This window comes from Zerene cesonia, chromosome 20 (genome assembly GCF_012273895.1).
Source record: "Zerene cesonia ecotype Mississippi chromosome 20, Zerene_cesonia_1.1, whole genome shotgun sequence".
Lineage (NCBI taxonomy): Eukaryota > Metazoa > Arthropoda > Insecta > Lepidoptera > Pieridae > Zerene > Zerene cesonia.
In genome coordinates this window covers 9,317,147-9,343,802 of record NC_052121.1, presented here as the reverse complement: position 1 = coordinate 9,343,802, position 26,656 = coordinate 9,317,147, and the positions used below count along the sequence as shown (strand labels likewise).

General features: G+C 32.6%; 2 protein-coding genes across 2 annotated transcripts; one reads left to right on the top strand and one right to left on the bottom strand.

Moving 5' to 3' along the window:
• Nucleotides 1–1,376: 1,376 nt before the first annotated feature.
• LOC119835191 (23 kDa integral membrane protein-like) lies at nt 1,377–5,207 on the top strand. Its single transcript, XM_038359885.1, has 5 exons — nt 1,377–1,502; nt 3,308–3,496; nt 3,861–4,037; nt 4,506–4,745; nt 5,010–5,207. The coding sequence occupies exons 1-5, from the start codon at nt 1,440–1,442 to the stop codon at nt 5,103–5,105; spliced, it is 765 nt and encodes a 254-aa protein (XP_038215813.1). The 5' UTR covers nt 1,377–1,439; the 3' UTR covers nt 5,106–5,207.
• A 2,765-nt stretch (nt 5,208–7,972) lies between these two features.
• Nucleotides 7,973–21,725, bottom strand: LOC119835185 (23 kDa integral membrane protein-like). The gene is made up of 5 exons (XM_038359878.1): nt 21,586–21,725; nt 11,333–11,518; nt 9,844–10,026; nt 9,194–9,430; nt 7,973–8,548 (listed from the first exon to the last, which is right to left on the bottom strand). The coding sequence occupies exons 1-5, from the start codon at nt 21,646–21,648 to the stop codon at nt 8,474–8,476; spliced, it is 744 nt and encodes a 247-aa protein (XP_038215806.1). The 5' UTR covers nt 21,649–21,725; the 3' UTR covers nt 7,973–8,473.
• Between the last annotated feature and the right edge of the window lie 4,931 nt (nt 21,726–26,656).

Here is a 26,656-nt window from a genome sequence, read left to right as displayed (position 1 = left end):
AATACGAATATAATAATATAATCTGTGAATACGCTCCCCGCTTCATAGGGATAAGGAAAGGATTGACAAGTGGAGAGAAGGAATGGACTGGGAAAGATGAGGAAAAGGAAATGGGCCTCCTCATGAAACACAGTAGCATGCTGATATTTCACGCCGGTCTTTTGTGGGTGCTGAACTTCGTGCTTGTGATTCGAGCACGCTTCGGCCCATTTCGTGCCGTAGCGTGCTCGAATCCCATATAAGAAATCGTCACATGTACCTATAACGTATATCTAATGAGATATATTAATTACTACGCCCATACTCTTTTTATAAATCCGAAACGAAAATTGTCAAAAGGGGTAAATTGAATCCCGATTGTTTTCTCTATATTTTATTATCTAATCCGCTATTAGTAGATAATCGTGAAAAAATTTATTAACAATTAATAATAATATCAATTTAATATTAGCACTATGAAAGTGCGGCTAATTTAATAATCAATGGATTGATATGCAGCAAATGGCGGCACAAAGACAAATCGTATGTGAAATAGACATCTGTATTCCCACGTCCTAGATAATGGTAGCGCTGTGATGAGCGGCGCGATAAACAGAGCGGATTAAATCGCTATGAGTATAAATTCCCGCACCATAGGTAAAATAAATTACCTAGGCTTAAAAAATATCTAAGTCTCACCCTAACAAAATTAAAACGAAATATTGGCTAAATTCGAATGCATTGTGTATATTCGTATTTGGGAAATATACATTCAATGACTAACAAGTTGAAGAAAATAGAACATGATATCGCAGCGGTCTCTTTCAGACTTCAGGCTATGGCAATCTTCCGTCACATCACTTATTCGAGCATACCGAAGCACTATGCATGCACAGTTGAGTAGTCTTTATCCATGGAGAACTATAACTAGGTAACATGACATTTCAAATAACCATTTCAATCATAGTTCTATATACGGAAATGGGGAAGACATTATAGTATAATTTTCTACTAGCAACGTACAATTTACAAGTTAACTACAATGTTCTTATAACAAGCTGTTATCCTACAATAAATTTGGAGGATACCACTCCATATTAAAAATTAGAGCCAAATGACAACAAATTTCTTACCAGAATTTCTACATTCTTACTAGAAATATTCTTAAAAGAATTATGCCGATAGATTGAATACCCACGGAGTTATCGAAGCAAAACAAAAATAAAACAATACAATCGAATTTCAAAATTCGATTGTATTGTTTAAAAAAGTAAAGTATAAAAAAAAATCGAATCATTATAAATAGCACTCGCTCACCTCAGTACCGTGAGCGTAATGACCACCGAAGGTAGCCCATTGCAATGATCGATACCGCCGTCATTTAACCAAGTCACGCCAGTTCAACCGGACACATTTTAAATTTTATTCAAAACTGTCCAACAAATACATTCGAAGGCATCATGAAGCCGCGCAGCATTCGTTGCATGAAATTCTTCTTGACCCTTTTTAACATAATTTTCATTGTGAGTTCCATTTTCAATATGTATTTGCGTGCACGAATCGCGAGATAATTTTGTTATTTGTTTTTTATTTGATGTATTTTTATGTTGCTTGAACGTATGAAAGAAGGTACATATGTTCATTGATTTACAGTTCACGTCTAGTTAAATATCATGATAATGTTATGAATTTTTAATGTTTATCGATTGTTCACTTACAAAGCTTCGCGTGTTGTTGGCGCTTAAATTTTATTTCTTGTTGTTAGCATTGATTTCACTATGACTCGCTTTTGCTTGAATTATTTAGATTAAAATTTGTAATCACTGACTATTTCGATAACTCGTTTTTTTTTGGGTTTCCGCAAGCATTCAATATTATTATTATATTACCCGTGTATAATGTAAATTTATATATAATTATTGCGAACGATTTGAAGTTATACGATATTAATATACTAGACTACTCAAAAAATTGTTGTTTATAAAGTTATGAACTGTTTTGAAATGGTTTGTAAAAGGAAAAATATAAACTTCTGGCAATTGTATTAAGATGTAGCTAGTGATTGTTTTGTTTGTCTGTATTACTGTAATAGCAATGAAATATATATTACAATAAATATATGTAATTACAACAAAAATAACATTTGCTAATCATTCGTTATTATCATCGTCATATTATGTATCGCTTAGTAAAAATAAGAGCCTATGTAAATTTTTGATAGTTTAAATTTGGCGCCAAGTCATTATTGCCTTTAGGCGTTTAGCAGGCGCGTTGAAACTGAAATTTAAAGACTTGCCAAATTTTAAAAATTCAAATTTATATCCCAAATAAATCGCGATTGCAATGAAATTTGGTACTTGATAGCTTGACAACTGGAATAACATATAGGCAACTTTTAATCCCGGTATTTCTACGAGATACGTACTGACGCGGGTGAAACCGCGGGGCGCAGCTAGTTGCTTTATAATTTTTAAGCCGTCAATGAGAAATATGTTCTCCTTATCATTAAGTATCACATTATTTAACGTGTTATTCGATATGCTACAAACTACACTGTCCTGGTAACAAATAGATAAATATGTACCATACTGATAAATAAAAAAAGTTCAATAATAGCAGAGGTGAACTATGAAATTTAAATGCGTCCATCTTTAGATCGCATTACTGTCCACCACTAACGTTTATTTATATTGTTTACTAGTGATCCGCCCCGGGTTCACCCATAATACGTTTTTGTTCCATAAAAACCGTGCGTTTCACATAAAAGTTAAAAAGTTAGGCTTTTCTTGAGAAATTCTCGAGTTTTACGCTTGGCAACACATTTAGGGAATTATTAATTTATTGCTTATAGATTGTGTACTCGTTTTATATTATGCACATAAAAGTGTTTAGGAAAATGGCAATTCCTCCGCGTGGAGCAACTTAATAATAGATATACGCCGATCGCCCCATATCCGGATTCGTTCAGTAACAATATATCACCAACTTATGTGTCACTTAGGAATACTGAAGGTATCAACAGGTGACAAAGTTTTCATATAATGGCTTCAAGAATCTCTGAGAAAGTAGCTTTAGAACGATTTACCAGCTACGGTGTTCCCAAACAATTACGACATTGGGGCCTTCAAGAAAAGAGCGTATATGACCCTGAAAGGCCGGCAAAGCACTTGTAACACCTCTAGTGTTGCAAGTGTTTATGGGCGGTGGTGACCACTTAACATCAGTTGGCCCACCTGCTCCTTTGCTTGCCCTGCCATAAAAAAAATTTCAAATCCTTTTCACAAACAAACTTTCTCAATTCATATAAGCATGGATTATAATTTTTTAGCTGTTCGGTCTCGTTTTGATGGCAATATGCGTGATCAATATGCGTGAAAAGAAGAATCGTCCGGAAAAACAATCGGCCCTCTCCAGAGGAGTGCTGTCCTTCCTCCTGACCCTGGGTCTGGGGTTGTTGGTGACAGCCATTCTTGGATGTGTTGGCGCGTTGAGGGAAAACGTGAAGATCCTTTATGTGGTATGTTTTAGGTGTAGATAATGATGGAGACTATTATGACGGATATCACCGTAAAAGCAAAAATATACATGCAAAATATACATGAAAATAATTAGTTCCTAATTATTGTATTATTAAACGAACTTACCTGAAGTGATCTTTTTTTTTGCAATTCTGCGACTGGCTTTGTCTTTGGCTTCTTAATGCTCTTCTTAATATACGAAGTCCTGATTAAAATAGAATAATTATAGGATAAGAAGTCACAAATGAAAATAAACTACACGATGTCACGATAAACAACTTTACAATGAAATAGTCTCAGAATGTTATCTACACAACATGTATATCAGGTACTATCAGGTTCTCAATAATACCTATTTTCCAGCACGCATGTTTCCTGATATTCCTAGTCTCCGTAGAGGTGATAGTAGGAGTGGGCGGGGCGGTCCTCAGTGCTTGGGTTGGAAGTGGCAGCGAGTTGCGTGTTCAGTTCTATAAGAACTCCACCGTTGACGACCAAGGTGTCAATCAACAGGCCTTCTGGGACAATTTACAGTCTGAGGTATAGCTTTTATATGGATAAAATGCTAAAAATCCAAATGTTGTTGTTGTTGTTTTTCATGGCAGAGAAAGCAAAGGTGTATTATAAATGCTTGGCCGTCCTTGAAGAGAGATATTATAATCTTTTCTTGAATTAAAAACTTTCAAATGACCTTCAATTGTGATAATAATATTTAGTAGTAAAGATTTTGCAGTAACGCCACTACTGAATTCAAGAGAAATAATAAATAATTATTAAAAGTTATAAAATTTTCTTGTGGCATAATCTATATTTCTAAAGACTAACTAGGTTTATTAATACACCCTTAAAACACGTTGCACTTTAAGAATACTCATCTTATCCTCATTAATTTATGCTTCAAACATAACATGTAAACTTTTGCTCTAGGTCATAGGTCATAGGTCATTCTCCTTGTAGTATGCAATCCAGTCAGACCACATCCCATCCCAAATCCCAATATTGTTTCAGAACCAATGCTGCGGTGTGGATGGTCCTCAAGACTACGCGATCTTACTACAAGACATTCCGGTGTCTTGCTGCGCACGCGCTCACCCGTTACGAGAAGGGGGCGCAAGAAAGCAGCTCCATACCTCTTGTCTCTCAGAGCGTTCATATTATACTAGCGGATGTGAAGAGGTACTGAGACAGAAGAAAGCATTGAAAGGGAACATCTTCATTAGTACTGGAGTTATTTTTGCTTTGCTGGAGGTGAGAAATAATTATTTTTAACAAAAAACTACTTCTAAATTGTCGAAGATACTAACCAAGGTTTCACGAAGTCAATTAAAACAGAATTATCGAAAACGGTCCAGGTCGACAGCTTTTAGGTAACAAACCGCAAAAATTATTCAATTTTTTAATAATCAAGTTAATTTTAAATAATCCCAAATAATACCTAGTATCATGTTATGTTATATAATACGTATTTATAAGCGGTTCATTACTAACACGTAATATTGCTTTATTTCACAGATTATCTGTATTATCCTGGCAATATTCGCGGCACGAGGAGTGGGCAGTGAGCGACGAAAGTTACAACAAACTTTGCAAGCGCACTTCGAAAGTTAATAACACATTAGAATTATTTCTCTATAGTGGCACATGTGTGACTGTGGTTAGCTTCACCGAAATGTTGTCTTTAGAAAGTTAAGTTCGATTTTATATTTTTGAGATCTAATTAAAATTAGGTATAGTATAAATACATACATACGGAAAATTTTATTAATACATAAAAAAAATTGACGATTTCACAAAAAAGATTTCTAATAATGTAACTGCATTTTATAATCGTATTGTTAGCATTCATTAGACATTTTTAGATGTACGTTAATATTACATACATCTTTCTATCAGTATGATGCATATTTAGTTATAACATTTTTATACAAGCTAATATTTCATTCTGTGTCTGTACTTAATGTATTTATTAAAAATAACTAACTAAATTCTCTCACACATCAATAGTCACTACATATTATTAATTAATTTTTAAATAATCCTTTTTCACTTAACACATTTTAAAGTTGTTATGATATTTTAGTCAAAATAACTATAAGACGATGAAAAATAGCTGTATTCTGTGATAAAATACGTAGATGACATTTAGAATATATATTTTTTTAATTTTCATAATGGCTGATTTGGGACCAATTTTTTGGGTAGATTTCTATTAATATCTGTTGATAATATTATGGGTTTTACGAAATATTGGTGTAAGGAATAACTTTGGTGAATAAATCTAATTTTAGATGCGTTATGTACTTGATAAAACCTCCAATGCATTTGGTGGATCTGAACGGGTAGTACTTTTATAAAAGTATTTTTTTGTAGTTTTGTGTGTCTAATAAATAGAAAAAAAGGAAATGTTATAGTTCGTGTGTTACGTTTTGTAATGTATTTGAAAACGATCAATGTACGTATTTTAAAATCATGTTTGTGTGCTTGGCAATTTGATCGAAATATTTAGTGTGCATGCATATAAAAAAATTGTGTGCGTTCCTCACACAAGTCAATATTTCGATATTTTCAATCTTGGGCAAATATTTAGTATGAAATGTCATCTAATTGTGTCTAATTTTTTAATAGCAGTCCAGCGTTTTCGAGAAAATAAGAAAAATGATTGCCACTGGGCGAATGTTCACCAGCTACCATTTTTTATGGTCGCCGAGCCAAAAAATGCTTTGTGTATGATTTTTTCATAGATATAACTTTTATTTGTGTATAAACTTTGGCGCTGGAGGAACACATATTTTGTTGGTGTAAACATTTAGGATATAATTAATTTTTGGTCAAAATGTGACGTATATTGTTTTTTATTTTTTCTTGTTTGTGATTGAATAGATTTACTAAGGATGTATATAATTTAATAAGTTAAATATGTTTTTACTAACTACGTGCGTATGTAAAGCAATGGATCTAAGCGTTATTTATTTAGATTATTAAATGTGTTGTGCGAATTATTTTAATTGTTCTCATAGTAACTGTATTTTTTATTCTTCTGTGTAATTATATAATTACATAATTGTATAATGAATATATCAATTTTAGTATATAATTAATAAATCTCTCTTTCTAGTTTATTTTAACATATAGAAATAATTAAAGCACGCTGTATGCACCCATTAAATATCATTTTAAAATAAAATACATGATTTTCAAACACTGGTATTTATTTAATAAAATCTATGTAACACAGATGTAACGCTAATAAAATTTTTCACATTTTAATTGAGTTTTACTTACAATTATGAAGGAATTTTGATCATAGAATATAGTATAAACTAATCAGCACTACAAACGATATAAATACGTGTATTTTACAACATTTAAATAGAAGATAAAAACTTTAACGCATTTCTCAAGCAAGTTTTTTTTTATGTCATAGCGGGCAACTGAGCTGGTGGTTTGCCTGATGGTAAATGATCACCACCGCCCATGAACATTCGCAGATGCTCAGACCTCTGAGAATGCGCTGCCCGCTTTTAAGGGATAAGGGATAAGGAAAGGATTGATGACTGGAAAGAAGGAATGGACTGGGAAGGGCGAGGAGAAGGAAATAGGCCTCCGTATAGCTTTCAGTTTAAAATAAAAAAATGAAATAAATAAATTGAAATGAAAATCGACATCTATGAATGTTTTTTTGTTAATAAAAATAGTCTTAAGGAAAAACATGCAGAACACGTAATATAAATTTTGACGGAAGTTGTATAAAGAATTTTGATAAGAAATTGACAATTTTCATCACAATTAGAACACATTAAAAAAAAAAACTCACTCAAAATTAGATCAAAATTAAACATATATATCGATTCTCATTAAATATTAAGTTTACTCAAAAAAGAGATTCCGTATTTTACCTATAATAAATAAGTTAGTAAAACAAATTTAATATACCTTTTAGTTAAACGTTACTCAACGTTGTGTCTCAAAAATATCGATCAAGTAGAAAAGTCAGTGATGTAAAAATATATAATTGTCCATAAAAATAGAATTGCTGATTTAATTTTAATTAAATGAAAACTATAGTGACTATAAATAAGAATACCTAAAAATCCTATAATTTAGTTTAATAATGACTAGTTCAAAGTATGGTAACATTATACATAATAATAGAAAATATATGAGGAATGATGAATTATTACGTAAAAATGTACTTTTGACTTATTCTAAGACCATAAAACATAATCTTGCAATAAATGTTATTATAGAATAACATATAATTAAATACAATAATTAAATATCTTCAAACTATCATAGATATAAAATATATAAAGGTTTTAATTAAAATAGTGATCCTACTAATATTATAAAAGAAAGTCGGTAAAAAATATACTTGTATGTTTGTATGTTTGTTACTATTTCACGCGAAATTTGGTACATAGATAGATTAAAGGTCTGGATAACACATAGGCTATATATCCGGGTACCACGCGAGTGAACCCGCAGGTTCCAGCTAGTAAGAAATAATAATACTTGTACGGTTGCGTACCCGTTATAATAATAATAATTTTTAATAACATAATATTAATATCTATAGATATCTGAAATTCAATAGGACGGACGGATCACTTATAGAAAAAAATACTATGCTTAACAGTACTAAATGCTGGCTACATTTTATAATTAAACGTATTATTAAATTGAAAACGCAAATTTAATTCTTATTATAAAGTTTCCATACATAATTAGCAATAACGAGATTTATTACGTACCAGCATTAACATATACGAAAATAATCAATTTAAAATATGGGAAGCATCATATATTAGCTTTATTTGCAAATATAATGTATAGTCTGTGATTGCTAGTAACAAAAACTTTCCCGTTATATGACGCAGATATCTTAGCAAATCTACAAATTAAACAGGTACAAATTGCGTATATTTTAATACAAATATAGGTATAGTGCGTAAAGCTTCGAGTGCTTCAGATGTAATTTACGCGGTCTCTCGGCTCTTTCCCTCCGTTTTTATGGAGTGTGCGAGCCATAGCGCCAAAACTATGCCGGCCACCTGAAAATAAATACATGTTTATATGGTAATGTATCAAGTATATTGTGATTAAATATATATTTAATATAGCTTATAAGTCCTGTCGACAATAACAATCTAATGTAATATAATAATATATGTATAATAATCAATCAAACAAGATACACAATCTGAAATATATAGTCTGTGAAAAATCACGAAGACATTTTAGACAGAGTAAAATAGCACCTGCGTAAGGCCCACGCTCGTTATAAAGCATTCACGAAACAATAAATATGTATTTAATCCATAAAAGAAGTATAGAATCTATGTGGGAATCGAGCACGCTCAGCACGAACTGGGCCAGCTCGCACTGGGGAAGTACCACACCCATACAGGAAACCAGAAATAGTAGCATGCTACTATGTTTCGTTCGTTCTTTTCTTTACCCTTCCCAGTCCTTTCCTTTATTCCTCCCGTTAATCGTTTCTTAAACCCTTTCCAATTTAAAGTCGGCAATGCATGTGCAGAGGCGTAAGATGCATACGACCTTTCGCCTCTGAAAATGTTCATAGGCGGTGGTAGCGCTTACCATCAGTTGACCAACCGACTGTGACATAAAAAAATATATATACACAAAATTTCGTATAACCATATATTCCCAAAACCAATGTATACAAAACTGACCTCCAAGAAACAGAAGAGAATGCCGCACACGATGACGGTCAAGCCCGCGGAATGTATAGTGCTGAGGACCTTATCCTCGCAGCCGTCCTTGTAGAAGGTGTCGAGGGAGATGCAGTCGGAGCGCTTGATCTCCACGGAGCGGTCCGAGTCGTCTTCGGGGCAGCAGCTGTACGACGGGTTGAGGCGGGGCTCGGAGGCCAGGTAGTTGTCTGGTCCGGTAACTCCGCAGCATTTGAGCTATATAGGATTTTGATGAATAACGATGAAGGCGTTTGAACGATGGTGGTGGTGATGTGAACAGAGGATATAGAAAACACGATGTGATATTATATCCCTCTTTATAATTAACACAAAATATTAATACATCTGAGTCTCACATGAGGTACTCCTTTAGAATCTTTAGACCTACGCCTTTAGACCTATATAAAAAATTTAATCTAATGCTACTCAATGTTGCAGCGTAGATTTTTAGCGACTTACAGGTTTGTACAATTAATATTGACAAAATAATATATATGAAGATGTCATTTCATACCATCCTGACGATTTACAGAGATTGTGATAAGAGTTATAGATTAGTCTTCTTTGTTTATAAAGAAGCCCTCTAGAATGGGGAAAAACGCTAAATAATACCAATTACCAAAACTTACGTTATGTTGAATCTTGTCCCAAAATTCCCTGTACACCGAATCCTCTTCCCTTGTAGACTTGTTCTTTATAAACGAAGCTCGCAGTTGCGTCTTCATCGTCCCTTCAATTTGGGGTCGTAAGGCCGCTGCAGCAATACCAACGGACAGTTCCAGTAGAATGATTAGTATAAGACATCCGACGAACTGAAACGTAGTTAGAGGAAGTTAGGAATTTTTCAGTTGATACTTATCAAAGTTCAACCATAATTGGTTCTTTTTCTGCCTGATATCTATGTGATATAATAATGGAATTGCTGTATCTTAGGGTGCAAGTGAAATTTACAGTTTTACAAGTAAAATTGAAAGTTCAATTAGTTTTAGTTATTCTTAATCTTCCATTAATAATTAAAAATGGAATAGATGTTTCAAGATTTTGTGGTTATAGATAATTGGTGCGATCAGTATCATTAAAAAAATATCATTTTAAAACTATATCCGAATAAACAGGTGAAAATCTTGACCAGTTTTCAACAATTCCTGTTATTCGATCTAACTATACGAACATTTATCCATAAAACTATCAAGCATATTTAAAATAAAAAGACATACAATAAGACTGTTCGGACTGACCAGGTCATTGTAACAGTTACACCCATGCACTGTGGAGTCACAGACACAAGTAGGTCATGGGGAGTCGCGATGGGTGGGCGAGCATAAATCAGTATTATACCATGTCTGATGTGTGACATATCAAATTTTAATGTGATTTTCGGTGAATTATTACGTCTTAGCTTTTTTCATCATTTAGCACTAGTATTAAATAAACTTGGCTTAAAAGTTCTTAACTTGATCTGTTTCTTCTATTTAATCCTGAGTTTGGGTTTTTGATCAGAATACTTATGAATGATTAGTTCTCATTATTTGGATATAAATTTTTCTAACTATCTATTAGTATATGATTATTTATTTAGATTAAATTTGGCTACACCAATAGAATAAAAGAAACATACAAATACATCATTAAATTGTATTGTTACGCACAATGATTCTATCTTTGATTGGTCTTTCATACATGTATATCATCCACAATAAATAATCGCAATTTAGAGCAACTAATAATAAATACGCATTCAATTGTATTGGTCACATCTTCACTCTGATTTATAACTATTTCATTCATACTTATTTTATACCATAGTATATAATAAAGCAAGAGAGCATTGTTGATAAATATGTCAAAATTACAAATGGTCCTTTATTAATTATTTACGAAATATCCGCCCGAAATATTCATCGTAATAAGCTTATACGCCCGCTGAATACAGAACGACCATCTTTAAGCGTATTAACACGCTTTGATAGTGTCCTATTCTTTAACCCTTCTATTTAAGTCCTCTTACAATTAGCTATCTACTACTCTGAACTAATTAAATTGACACTAAGAACTTTTATAATTCATCTTTAACAACATAGGATAAGGTTTCTCGGTTGAAATAAAAACTGGACTCACGATGTACAAAAGCTTAGTGCTTTCCTTCCAAGCACCGAAGCAGCCGAAGGCAGCGACAATGATGATCAGCACCCCAACTGCTATCAGCACTGCGTCAGTTTCATGGCCCGTGGTCTCCATACCAGCGAAACCTTTTATCATCCCCATATCCACGCATGCTGCGGCTATTATCACTATGCCAAATATCTGAAAGGTAATATTATCGGATGGTTATTTCATTGAAATTTGATTGGTGTTTTCATTGTTTGTTTTTGAAATGACCCTACGTTGGAACATAATGTGGTTAGCACACATTTATAAGTATCAAATTTTTGAAAATGTACTAGATAATATTTTGCGTTACTACTAAAGAAGAAAGTGAAGCGTATTTTTTGATCTTGTTCTTAATGAATAAAAAGTTACCCTACGTGAAAATATCTGATATATACGTGAAAATATATGAGGATAATGCATAATGTATGTAAAGATGTAGCTTTGTAATGGTTAAACAAATTTTAAAACTGCACATGTAATTTTTTAACCACCTCCTTGGTACAGTGGTTTACGCGTGAGCTTAGAACCGAGGGGTCCTGGGTTCGATTCCGATGGGGTCGCATAAAAAAAAATATCTCGGTCTGGCAGGACACAAAAGGCTAATCACCTACTTGTCCATAAAGAAAATCGATCAGAGAAACAGATGTATATCATCTGCCACATACCCCAGTAGGGGACACAGGACTTTACTTACATCAAATTTTTCAGTTAATTCGTGAACTTAAAAATTGTACGTAAATAATCGTTTATCTTTCCACTTTATTACATAATTATAAACTTTAACAAGGTGCATTACAATCACGGTAATAAAGAAAACTGAATTTTATCATATATTAGCTGTGCCCCTCTTTCACCCGCGTAAGTCCGTATCTCGTAGGAATATCAGGATAAAGAGTTGCCTATATCTTATTCCAGTTGTCCAGCTGTCTACGTACCAAATTTCATTGCAATCGGTTCAGTAGTTTTTGCGTGAAAGAGTTACAAACACACACACATCCTTACAAACTTTCGCATTTATAATATAAGTAGGATAGAATAGGATTATAATCATCATATTCAGCATAAAATATAGAAAACCCTGTTTCAAGAAATATAATAAAACACTACAAAATTAATAGCTTCATTTCAAACAGTAATAAAGTACCAACCTACAGAATGACAATAGCTTTTAATGCAGCCAAGCAATTGTTCAAAAAATCGATTTCTAATCCACTCCCACACCAACCTATGTTTTGTAGTCTATGCTTTGTGACAGTCATGTTATCGTAATCATATATACATGGAGGTACATATATTATATTCTTGGAAAACAAACTAGTCAAATGGATATTATAAACAACAAATACATTGAAATATTGTTTAATATCTGGTGGTTGTTCATAGAAATCTATTACAATTATATTGCATTATTTTGAAGTTATGTTTGCCAAAAAGCCTCATGTAACAGTTCTATACTAAAAATTGTTCTCTATTCTCAGATTTATTACGTTTTTTAGATTACCTTACAGACGCTTGGTCGATTTATGAGCATATGCACATATGGGCAATACTAATAGCTATATCTATGCCACATTTGGTTTCGCAGCTTTTTCTGGCACGAATTGAATGAAGAATAATAAATATTATGGCATATGCACCGACTATAAATAAACACGCTTAAAATGAAGTTTTCTAATAAAACTAACAAGGTTTACAACCATATGCGAAGCTTATGCGAGGTCCCTTTGTCTAGCCTTAGATGTAGCAAGAATTTAAGAAAGCGAGAGAGTCAAAACACAAAACACAATGGATACATTTTATCAATGATTAGTTTCCTTATTATTGAATTCAATTTATTAAATAAGAGATCTATGACACTTTACAGCTTGTAAAATATGTGGCGGATGAAAAATACTATTGTAGAAATTGTGGACACTCCAATCTCTAATTGGATTTATTTTATTTTTTTCGTATTGTATTAGACGCCACTCTTAAACTTAAATGATTTTGATTACTTATCTGAACAATTTTTCTAAATAAATACATATATTACCACATTACAAATGGTGTTTAAAGTCCGTCAAAATTCCATGGTTTCAAATAGTCATCTTGATTTTGTCAATCGTTAGATCCATGATTTCATTCACTGTCAATTAAAAAACCATCAGTGTCTGTAGTTAGTGTTGAGCGTATATAGGTCAACCCGTAAACCAATGGCGGATTTGAAGAAATTGGGTCGATGACGACATTATTGTATTTTGTAACGTTGGTGCGATAGCTTTAATATAGGCGTGCATTAACTGAATAACGATGTGATAATGTAACGAAGATGATTTCCGAAATGTTACTGGCGTATTTAATTCGCGTCAAGTTGAGTTTAAATTAATGATTCTATTTACTTTTAGGTGATTGAAATTGACAAATATTACAATGAATTAGATTTGGAGAGACGTTAATTTGCTGGTTTCGGTGGGTTAGTTAAAACTAAGTGTTTATGAGAATATTTATAACTGACTGACATGACGTAAATCATACCCACGGTAGAATTTAATTTTAAAAGTGCTCGAATTGAAATTTATGTCTTAAACAATGATAAATTTCATTATACTGATGATGAATAGAAAAGTTTCATTAACACGAATCTTGCAACATAAATGCCAAGTACAGATCCCTGTGGTATGCCAGCTAATACAGAAATATGACAGGTTACTCTGTGATTAACCAAGCAAACCAACTTATTGGTATTTCCTTCTTTAGCGTATAACGAGATAAACGACGTGTGAATTAACCATTTTATCACTTTCGTCACACATCTTTCTGTTTGTTTGCCTATTGGCTAAGTAAACGAAGGCGGATTGATGGTCTATGGAGTCAACGTAATAATATTTACGAGTTTTTTTGATAATTAATATATTCATAGAAAAGTTTAATTATGTTTATTAATAATCACGGTACTGTTGTGTAAAGTTATGTGAAACCTTATTTTAACAGTTTGTGGTAAAAATAAAGAAATGTACTTTGTTTTAGTTCTTATAAGTACACTAGATTTTGCCCGCGGCTTCGCACGCTTTAATTCAGAGTAGTTTAATAGATGATACTATACATATAAAACTTCCTCTTGAATCTATCTATGTATTACAAAAAACCTCATCAAAATCCGTTACGTAGTTAAAAAAAATTTAGAATACAAAGGGACATAGGGGAGAGAAAGCGCCTTTGTTAATACTATGTAGTGATAATATACATATTATGAATTATTGTATAATTTTATATAAGAATTTCTTGGGTGGGTTTTGGTTTTATTTTAAAGTGTTATTATCAGATTTCCAGTATTTCTATATACAGTCCGTACTTCATTATATAACTAATAATAATTTATTGGTATTGCAATATAATGGAATCTCAATTATATCTATATATACATACTTACAATAAATAACCTAAGTTAATTTACATATCTATTTTTACGCATTCAATCTCTATAATTCTTATAAAATAAAATACGCTGCATTGAATCGATGGATAACTTATTAAATAATTATAATGTTGTTAGAAGAAACTTCTGGTTTGATATTTATTTGCTTTGAAACGGGGCACATTCGTAAGGATTGTGCATTCTTATTAAACAAATATTCAACAAAACCCTCTTTTGATTTCTTACAATATGTATGAAGATATTTGTCGTATGACAAATACTGCTCTCAGAATTTGACAGCTCTGATGATTTAGGACAAAATTATTGAAACCACTCAAAAGCGCACTCTAATTGATTTTAGTGAGAGCCGAATTTTCTTTTTAGTCTTCATAATTTGACATCAAGCAGATACACATGATCTAACAACTATCATTTGAAGATGACATGAATGAACTTTAAGTGCTGCGCAATGATTGTAATCTTGTTCCAACCTAGTGTTTAGATCACCACGTCCTTGATTTTGATGATTTGATGCTATCGTTACATGCAGCTGTGCACCGTACTTCCTGTGTAATGGTTTTTTATTGAAACTGGTGTAATTTTATGTCAAGTGCACTTCAATGTTATTTATAAAAATGGTAGTTGCTCGCCCCGGCTGCACACGGGGACTCTAGATTAATTAATGATTAAGTCAGTCAAGAGAGGACAAATTAATTAAGATTCGTCTGAGAAATTAAACAATGCGACGACACTTTTATAAACTTTGAGATTACCAACTAATACAAGTGATTTTGCGTTTAAAGAAAGCCTGATTATACTTAAGAGAAATTGAGTATTTATTTTCGCTTAATCATGATTTAAACACCAAAGCAATTGTATCGCCGAGAGTGTAAATACGTTTAACTCAAATGTTAAACTAATCTCTATCAAATCAACAATTTCGTTTGAATCGAGAAAGAATAGCAGCTTGTTGCTGTCAGTGATCTTTTTTAATATCACTTAAAGAAGACTAAAACTCTATTAACCAAGAAGGTCTGGCCACTTATAAATCACTATTTAAAAAGCGACCACGTAAATTGGTTAATTGTCACAATTTATAGCATTGTGGGGATGAATGACATCAGACTGCAAACGTTAACCAATTGTCTCTAATACTCTTTTACAATGGCCATATGAATTAGCAGAACATATTAAACTTAACGACTTTGAGTCTACATACCCAAGTATAATTTTTACAGTTCCTTTTAATCGTCATTCGTTAAAAGGCAATTTAGCGTATTTGCGTTGTGTTTTTTATGTGAACAATAATTGTAACGAATTGAAAATTCGAACAATGAACACCAGAACGATAAATCACTAATAATCGAAAATTTGCCTATGCAACGAATTCGAAAGGTATTTATTAAATATAATTTATTTGCTTCTAGTAGGTACAATATTTTTGGAGATGTGATAGATGTCAGTACTGACGTTAAATCAAATTAGGGTATGGACGAAACTACTTGAAAAGCCATGCCAAGTGGGTATTTAAATAGATACCTACAAAGTTCATAGTTCATAGAATGCGTAGCAAATCTTCAGCTAGAAAAAGAAGATAATGAAAAAGCTTAAATTAAATGTTAAAAATTAAATGTTTCCAACTGACATACCAGCACACTTGCAGCACTATAAAAATACTTCTCATCAAATAATATGGCTATTTAAGGCTAGTTTTGTTATTTACAAACCACACATTTAATAAATATGACCTCTGATACAATCACGAATTATTTTTCTAAATATATTGAAAACATATTTCATATTACATATTTAATTTATTGTATGCAAACACACTGAAATCAGGTCATCGATTTACCATTAACGACCTTTCAGGAAGTAAAAACGATACGGGGGTTAATAATAAATGTGGCTATCCATCATTTGGACAATTACATGCATTGGATGGTAAAGGTTTCTTATATATAATTTATCAATCAATTAGATAAACCGTATGGTTTTACCATAACACAATCAGACGTTTTTAAATTCTGTGTTTCTCCATAATATTGTAATCCCGTAATGTGGATTAATGAAATACCGAATCCTCATATCTCAACCTTCCTTGTTCTTTTTTCAATATTTTCCTTATCCTTTACATCTTAAAACGGGCAGCGTATTGTTGTATGTTTATGGGCGGTAATGATATCTTACGATCAAGAGTACGTAAGCTCAGTTCATCATTAGCCCATACACGTTCCCACTACTAGGACACAGGCCTCCTATGAGGGTTCAGGCCATAATCCACCACGCTGGCCAAGTGCGGGTTGCCAGATGTCACATGTCGTCGAACTTTTTGAATCTTGGACATGCCGGTTTCCTCACGATGTTTTCCTTCACCGTTTTAAGCAGTGGTGATGTTATCCACATGTGCAGATAAATTGAAAAATCAATTTATTTCCTGCATGCTCGCCCAGTCTCGAACCCCGACTTATCAATTTTGAAGTCCGAGGTTCTTACCACTGAGCCACCACTGCTGAAGCTCAGTTACCCGCTATTATACCACTATGATCTTAGAAACCAATTCAAATGGAAGTTACTGCAGGCTCCATAGAATCTGGTTGTATGGTGGAATAATGTGGACATCCTTTGAAGCCGGAGTAAATTAAGAAAGAGCCTAAAAAAACTCGTTTGGCACTATTTCTTGCAAATTGAAAAAATTATTCTTTCATTGCTTATTATATTAGTTAGAATATTTTTAGAATCGCCTTGGAAGTTTGGAGATACAAACAAACAAACGATAAAAGCTCATAACGATTCTATTTTAACTGCCACAACTTTTGATTTATCTGAATGTTTGTTAATCTTTTATGCAGAAACAGATTACGTACACTATATTACTCTTACACATACGTATAGGGAAGTTTCTATTATAAAAGATAATTATAAGAACTTCTCTTTATATTATTCTCGTGTTAATTAAGAGAAATTGCGTTCATATCCAGCAAAATCACATGTATTTTTCATAGTTTTTAATTAAATTACACTCTTTACCGGATGTTAATATGATTTCCACAAACAAAGTGTCATGATGGACGGCTGTTTTAATTTAAGCCCTGTTTATTTGAGGAGCAAAGTTTTTACGGTACAAATTTACGAGCGGTTAGCACGCCGCTGAGTCACATCGTCGTAATTATAGGTAGCGCCTAGTATTATAGTACCATCTGCCGTGATAGTACAGTCAGCAACGTAGATTATTGTTAGTTATTTACGTTTTATACAAAGAAGTTTAAAGAGTTCATTTGTCATGTATACATGGATAAATATTTTTATTTTATGTTATGATTAATGTCTGTTTAAAATAAGCAGTGAATGACTTGTATGGGAAAAATGTTTCAATACGGGTTTATGATATTCAGAGAAATATAATTTTATTCCGACTTAAAATCATATAAAATTTATTTTTTATTTATTAAAAGTTTACGTAGTGTAAATACATAAATATATATGTATAATATATCAATCTAACAATCTATATAAATATCTGAACAGAAAAAATCTTTTGCCATTTTTACAATTTATCAACGTTGACCTAATGTTTTCATTGACCATATTTGAAAACCGAGTTCTTTTACTACGGATCAAAATAATGGCGTATTATCAAAACATCATTATGTAAATCCGTGCTTTCTTTATAAACACTCATGCACACGGTTTTCTTGCTGACCGACGTTCCCAAAGGTTCTCAAATCGTAGTTAATTTCTGTTTACCTGTTATTATAATGAGCTTCTCAACGTTAATGGAAATGTGACGTTAAGTTGATTCTTTATCATGACCCCCAAGCTAGCAATATTTGGTGGCTTTATAACCAGGGCCTTCCTGGGTGATGCTAGCAGCCGCTGTTTAATCCACCAATGGATATACAACTGACGGCCACCGTGCTTAAAGAAGCACTTATTTTTCTATTCTTGATCCTACAAGATGCCATCCCTGAAGAAATGATTGATTACATTTTCACCTGGGCCGTTACAAATGTGTCTAAATTAAAAGGTGTGTGGCACTTGGAGATGATAGCTTTCTTGATACAATAGTTTGCATAAGATAGTATAGAAGTAGGCAAGAGATCGAACGTTAGAACCCCAGAGGAGACTAAATATATCAAACAGATAATCTAATGCCTGCATGTACCATCGACACACACAGATACCATATTCTTTATACTTTGTAGATACACACACAAAAACACATTGATCTAACAACATCACTCGTTTTCAGGGTTTAAAAACAAAATCCTTCGAAACAGTAATCAAAATATAAACTGAGGTCGATATCCGGAACAGCTTCCCAATGAGCCTCAAAGTGAATAATGTGAAATGCTTTAGGAATTATAATAGATACGCTAGTTTTGTAGTCGATGGAATTAATAATGTATTATGGGAGGCATCGCTTCCGTGTATATTGACTGAATTAGAATCAGATAAGACACCTATGCTACAATTTTTCTTTAAAATTATCAAATTCTTTATAATTCGATTCGATTTTATATAGCGTATTATAAGCTGTTGCCCGTGACAACGTCTACATACTATTTTTGTTTAATTGTTTAAAATTATGAAGAAAATCATTAAAAATCGAACTAGTTATTTTCTCTTAGTTAAGTAAGACAGAGTTCAAATTGCCACATCTAAATTAAGATTATTGAGATTCTTTGGTGATAATACTATACTATTATAACCTACAAATAAAACTCGTGTTTCTATGACACAGGTCATGACGTGTGATATATGACTCAAATCTTACGTCACCTGAGTAATAAACTATAGCGTACTTGCGGGAAAATTAATCATAGAATTATAAGCATTATTTTCTAAGCAAGCCTTGAGAAGGTTTATGAATATAAATATTTATTTTGTTTGTGTGCTTTGATTCTAAAAAACCCAAGAAAAGAATGACATGAAACTTTAAAACTGAAAATTAAAGGAAATTTCGTTAAGATGTATTTTAATTTGCATAAAAGATCTAGCTAAAAGTTAAACTAAGATTAGAAAAAAATTCTAGGCAATACGTTAAAAAATACATATTTATTATTTCTAGGCTACTTTAACCAAATATTATATTATGTTTCGTTCGGGTCATAGACATAATCCCTCTTTTACTAGTATATGTCTATCCTAATCTATCTGTCTCTTCTTCACGCCTATTCAGAGAAAGGTAGAACGAGATCCGTGAAAAGAGATGGAATAGTTTTCATCCCGGAAATAATGTTATCGGGTATTATGCAAAGAAGACCCCCAGGACTGTTTTTCCTACGCCGGCGAAGCAGAGCGGTTAGCTAGTGATACTATACTTCCAGGTAGAAGCTATTCTACTAAATGCATGCAATATAGAATACGAAAGAGTAGAAGATATTCCGTCGAGGGCGAGAGGCTAGGCGTTGCTACGGTTTGGCAGAAAGACATGGTTTCTAATCCCGTTTCGTGATCAATTTTTTTCTATTCTTTAGATATTTCTCATATATCTATACAGATTGTAATTTCATTAAATTCGTAGTATTTTTAACTCACAATTTTATTAGCTTCACCGTTATATGTGTATGTAACCGACTCCTATAGACTCGATTTTTTAAAGGTCTTAAAGGGACAAATTTGATTCAAACTTTATGCACTTGTCAAGGATCATTGACAATACAATTATTTCATGAGTTCACCTTATTATTCAGATTAGGATTCCCAGGATCAAATAATTATTTCACGTACACTCTGTACATAAAAGAGATTATTTAGTTAATTCTAATATTATAGAGTGTTTTTCTTAGTTTTTGTAAAATTTATGATTGATTAACGTACAAACTGTATTATTCATAGAGCAGTAAGGATGCATTAAATCACATTTCTTCATAATATTTGTAGAATCTAGTATTAAATTATGATATCATAACTTATACGTTTATTGTTACAAACGTGATTAAATTTTATGTTTGGATCAGACCGTATTTTCTATCGATTGATTGATTTCCTAAACAGCATCCTTGCTTGATATCTCATTATGGTTGTATTTAATTCAATGCATAAACATTAAACATACCTTATGAGATCTAAGAATGTAGATTAAAATCCTTAATATGGCTCTCTTGTTTAGAAGTGCGACATTAAGGACTCCAACTTTACCTAAGACCTTTCGTCTAAGAAAACGCATATTTAGTTTATTTTCACCTTTTTCTATTAAAAATGTTGTGGTTAATTACTGAAAGAGTGTTGTTTTTGCGGGACGTGAGCGAGCGTTTGCGGAAAGGTAGGTGAAGGAAGGATTTTTTGTTTGTTTGCATCGAATTAGCTGCCAAACTATGTTTCATTTGTTATTATCACGGGTCAATCCTGGCGGACCTGGGATAAGCTACTAGGATAAAATACAATATGTTCTCCCGTAAAATTTAAATCGCCTACGTATCAAAGAAATATTTTCTAAAACATCCAAATTTCGTTTTTTACTTCAACCTTGTACATATTTTCAAGAATATTCGCCTAGTTTAGCTTCTATTTATTCTGTTTTTCATGCTCTTTATGCTTTAAAATCAGTATATATTAGACTAGGTATATATACATGATATTTTTTATTTCAATGACCTACAATGGCATCAATACTCTTGAAAATTAGTGAACAAGAATATAAGAGCTGTGATCTAAATGACAAAAATAACTGCGCGTTACTAATACAAACGCAATAACACACATTCACAAATAAACGACTTCATTTTCTTCTGCTAGCTCTTCTATATGTAAACAAATATTACTTTAGGTTATTTCTCGTGCCATTCTATATTGCTAAATAATAATAATAATAAAAACTTACCATAAACACAGCATTGAAAACAACCAAGAGATATTTTATACAGTTCATTCCGCAGCCTTCCATTTTCGAATACTTTATTTTTTTAATGTCACTTCAAAAGCGCGCCAATATTACGAACGCGTTCGCGCGCTTTCACGTTCTACAAACTTGTGAGCGGTATTGTGGTAGGCGTTAGCTTTGAAATCTTTTTAATCTATGGTCGCGTGCTACAGTGCTAGGGCCAGGGCACGCACCCACCCCAAAATATAATGACCTCTAGCTGTTAAGTCGTAAAATAATGATACAGATCATAACTAATCGCGCGTCATGTAAAAAGTTTTTATATAATATATGGAAAAATATATGATACGTATGTTTTGGAAATTAATTATGAAGCTTTTTTATATTATTTGGATGATACATTGTGACACCAACAAGAGAAAGACCTAGGGTTCTCAAATAATTGTTTCATTTCTTGACTTTTGAATACTTTTCCAAGAAACTTCAACATTCGTAATTGGGAAAAGCGTAGCTCGTAGCGTTCATTTAAAAGAAAAGTTTTCACATTTCGTCTTTTACGATGTAGCTTGTAACTTATTTTTGTTTCATTTTACATGAACTGACCGTTTTCAAAGGATCTCGTTAATTATTTCTGATTCAATTAAGTAAATTTCAATATAAATAATGCTAACATTCATTTAAAAGTAATATAATAAAAAAGCCATAAAGTCTGGTGTAAATTCCAACATATCTAAGTGTTAGTAAAAATAAAATTTTACCTACTAATTATGCGTTTGTCCAACATAATCGCCAAACTATAAATTATATATAAATAGGTATACTGTTTTATGTATTTTCCATACAAATAAAATAATTACATGTAAGGATACGACAAGTCGCCATGGTAACTAAAGCAATCACAGTAAAATAGAGTCAACGACTCTATGGTCTGAAAATTTTCATTTTCCCCCGCAAAAGTTCATTGACACCGGACCGGAATTCGGTGCCCATTTAAATTATATATTTTTTGACATTGAATAATTGGATATGGGCATTGGACTACTAAATATGGCTATTAATTGTGACTGTCATTTGTATTTATAAGTGATGTGTGACCTATCAACTAGATAGTTTAGAAACAGATAAAGTAATAATATACTATAGCAGGATAGACATATAAAAGCCTGTGCTTTTATCGTGTAGTCTAAGAAAATTCCGTTAGGAATTCGACGCTTCTTTCACTGTTCATTCTGTAGCCTATAAACTATCTCCAAACATTAAAATGACCCAATGAAATTGTTACGTTGCACCGTGAAAGAAAGAGAAAGAAAGAAACACACTTATAAAAAACTAGCGGTCCAACCCGGCTTCGTCCGTGGTACATATATAGCCCATAGCCTTCCTCAATAAATAGGCTATCTAACACTGAATTAATTTTTCAAATCGGACCGGTAGTTCCTGAGATTAGTGCGTGCAAACAAAGAAACAAACTCTTCAGCATTATAATATTAGTATAGATTTATATTGGTGATTTGACCGTATCAGAGCAACTTAAATGTTAAAGTAAGTACGTACTTGTGACTTATAAATGTGAAAGTAACTTTTGAAATAAAAAGTTTTACTGGCTTGGAAATTTCAAAAAGTATAACCATAGTGTCACATAACATATACCCACCATAATTATTTCTGTAAAATTACTCACTAAACAAAGTGTTTTTCTTATTGCGTGTGTGAAACCGTAAGGTCCTAATACGATCTCAGGCTGAGAAAAAGAAAAAAGATGAAATAACTGAGTGTTTCACAAATTTTCAAATAGTTTTGCAGAGGTGGCTCAGTGGTTAGGTGGGACTTAAAGTCGAGACCAGTCGTGAATACAAAAAATAAATTGATTTTTAAATTTTATCTACAAATGCGGCTGCTCGAAATGGTGAAGGAAAACATCATGAGGAAACCGAGGAATCAAAGCTTCGACGGCATGTGACATCTGCCAACCCGCACTGGGCTAATGTGGTGGATTAAGGTCTGAACCCTCATAGGATGGCCGAGTCCCTTTGGAACATTTATGGGCTGATGATGATGATAATGATGAACGGTTTTACGGAATGTTAATTACCTATTTCTAAAATATATCACTTAAACGGATTCGATACGAGTGACATGTATCTATCGCCCATATGACTGACTTTACAGTACTTGATAGTAATAAATAAATGGGTCAAGGGTCTTAGGAATCCGACTCGCAAGTCGGATTCCTGACACTAAGAGTTCCGTTCAAAGCTAAAGAACGACTGAAAAAATAATGGCCATCCATCCAATTTATAACGTGCCTACCGTTGCTTAACATGGATCTTTAATATTTATTGTTATAGCGGAATACTTCATCTCTGAAAATATTAACTTTCTTACTATCACGTTTCCTGAGACACAGCCTGGTGACAGTTTGACGGACGGTCAAACAAAATTAAGCATATTATTTTTTCATGTATACAAATTTTTCTCCTATCGATAATAGATGAGCAAATATCAAAAACTCTCCTCAAAATAAATCCAAATAAATAATGCCTGATGATAAAGAATCAATACTTACAGTAAAATATATATTTTGTATTTTTAATGCATTGCGTTTTAAATGTATTTCATAAGAATTCTCATTTGAAATTATAATTATTCACTAATGACTTACGATATTCGAAAGCTTAGCACGCAATTACCTAATGTTACACAAAATATAACCTAACTAAATTAGAGTTCAAGTTTAGGACCTAGCTTTTATAAAGTAATATTACTGGATTATACAGCGCGTTATATGTAAACGTAATATCAGTTTAGTATAGATTAAAAATTAAACCTGTAGAAAAAATTATCTTCCATGTTGAATAAGCTTTTGTTATCATACTAATATTATAAATGTGATAGTACGTTTGTTTGGATGTTTGTCCGTCAATCACGCGAAAAATGAAATTGAAATTTACTCAATGGATTTTGATGAAATTAAGTATACAAACAGTTATGATACTTTTTATCTAGAAAAATTGCTCCCTTGGAATAAAACAGGAGTCTTGATATCCGGGCGGAGCCGGGACGAGCGTCTAGTGTAGAATACAAGAAACATAAAATAAGTTATATTAAAAATTTATGTATGAAAGATAACTTTATATGATATTTTATATGATAATGTTTTTCTTCGTATTTCATTATTTAATTTTACCTGTTTCAATTATTTTTTTTTTAATAAATATATATTACATTTTTGTGACGTCGCTTATAGAAGTGGTTTAATCAACTAATGCTATCACAATGATATTTATATAATCCAACAACAAAATAATTCAATACGAAAATTCCAGTCAACATAAATATAAAAACTATGACGTATAGGAAATAAACCCGCCAATTCATTGGGGGTTAATTGCGAATCTGTGGCCTTGGGTTATGCGTGGTGTGGGGTGTTGTACCAGCGTTGCTGTGGTGATGCCTTCCTTTGTGACCTGAAGTACTTTATGGTGGTGAAAAGTTGTAATGATAAGAGGTCTGTATAATGTGGTTCTAGTAATTCTATTTTATACTAGCTGTTCGCCTCGACTTCGCTCGTGGAACATATATAGCCTACTAGCTGCGCCCCGCGTAAGTACGTATCCCGTAGGAATATTGGGATAAAAGTTGTCTATATGTTATTCCAGTTGTCCAGCTATCTTCGTACCAAATTTTATTGCAATCGGTTCAGTAGTTTTTGCGTGAAAGAGCAACAAACACACACACATCCTTAAAAACTTTCGCATTTATAATATTAGTAGGATAGTATAGTATAGTATGATGATTAGTAGGATGTCACTCAGTTCAGTCGCAAGTTTCTAATGGTGAAAGAATTTTTGAAATTGGTCCAGTGGTTCTTGCGTCAAAACGGTACAAACATACAAAATTTTAAAAACTTTTTTCTTTATAATATTGGTGTAGATTTGTGATGAATTGCCGTTTCAAGTCCACTGATAATCCGACAATGCTTTATAGTGTGCTCTGTGGCTGGCTTTTTTAATCTTTTTTTGTTCTTTTATCAACTTCTTTTATCAATTCTGTTCTCGACCGACTCCTTGGTACAGTGGTTAACGCGTGAGCGTAGAACCACACCTACGGTAGGTCCTGGGTTCAGTTCCCAGTGGGGAGGCACAAAAAAATGTCTCGGTCTGGCAGCACACAGAAGGTTGATCACCTACTTGTCCGCAAAGAAAATCGATCAGTGAAACAGATCATCATCTGCCCCATACCCCACTAGGGGACACGGGACTTCATCAAATTCTGAAATTCATCCTCTGTTATTTCAAAAACGTCATTACATATGACTTCATGCAATTACCAATTGACACACCTTCACAAACAAAACATGTTGTTTGGTAAAATTAAATCCAATTTACACCTACACCTACCATAGCATAAAGGCTGTGTTAAACAACATTATGTACGAATCGTTGCGGATAATTTTTAACAAAATTCAGTGTAAAGGAAATTTTAATTGATTGTAAATGTAAATTTAAATTTGTTTGGTTGTTTGCCCGTCAATCACACTAAAACTAATAAACGACACACTGAACACGTTCGAACGAACGTCACGTTCACACTGAAACTAATAAAAAATGAAATTTGGTATACAGACAGGCTATGAGCTGACTTGGATGATAGGATACTTTTTATCCTGATTAAATGCTCCTTTGGGATATAACAGGTATATTGATATCCAGGCGGAGGCTAACGAATTTCCTTACAGAGATGAAAACATACAAAGAAGAGAGAATCGTTATTTATTTATATTAAAGTGAAATAAATACTTCACTGTCCTGATTGCAATTAATCACAATGATTTATGGATTTATGGATTGAAATAATTCGTTGTCACGTTTAATACAACCTTTATGACAATATAACGTGCTAATATCTCTGAATACGACTTCATCGTAAATGCAACAGTTTACAAATGGCCGCTGTATTGTGATTTCAGAATTTACATACATTATAATTATGTTATTGTAGGAATAATAAATATGTCTTAAAAGTGTATTCGATGTGTTTTGTGTTTATTTGTGTGTGTGGCTAAAAGCAA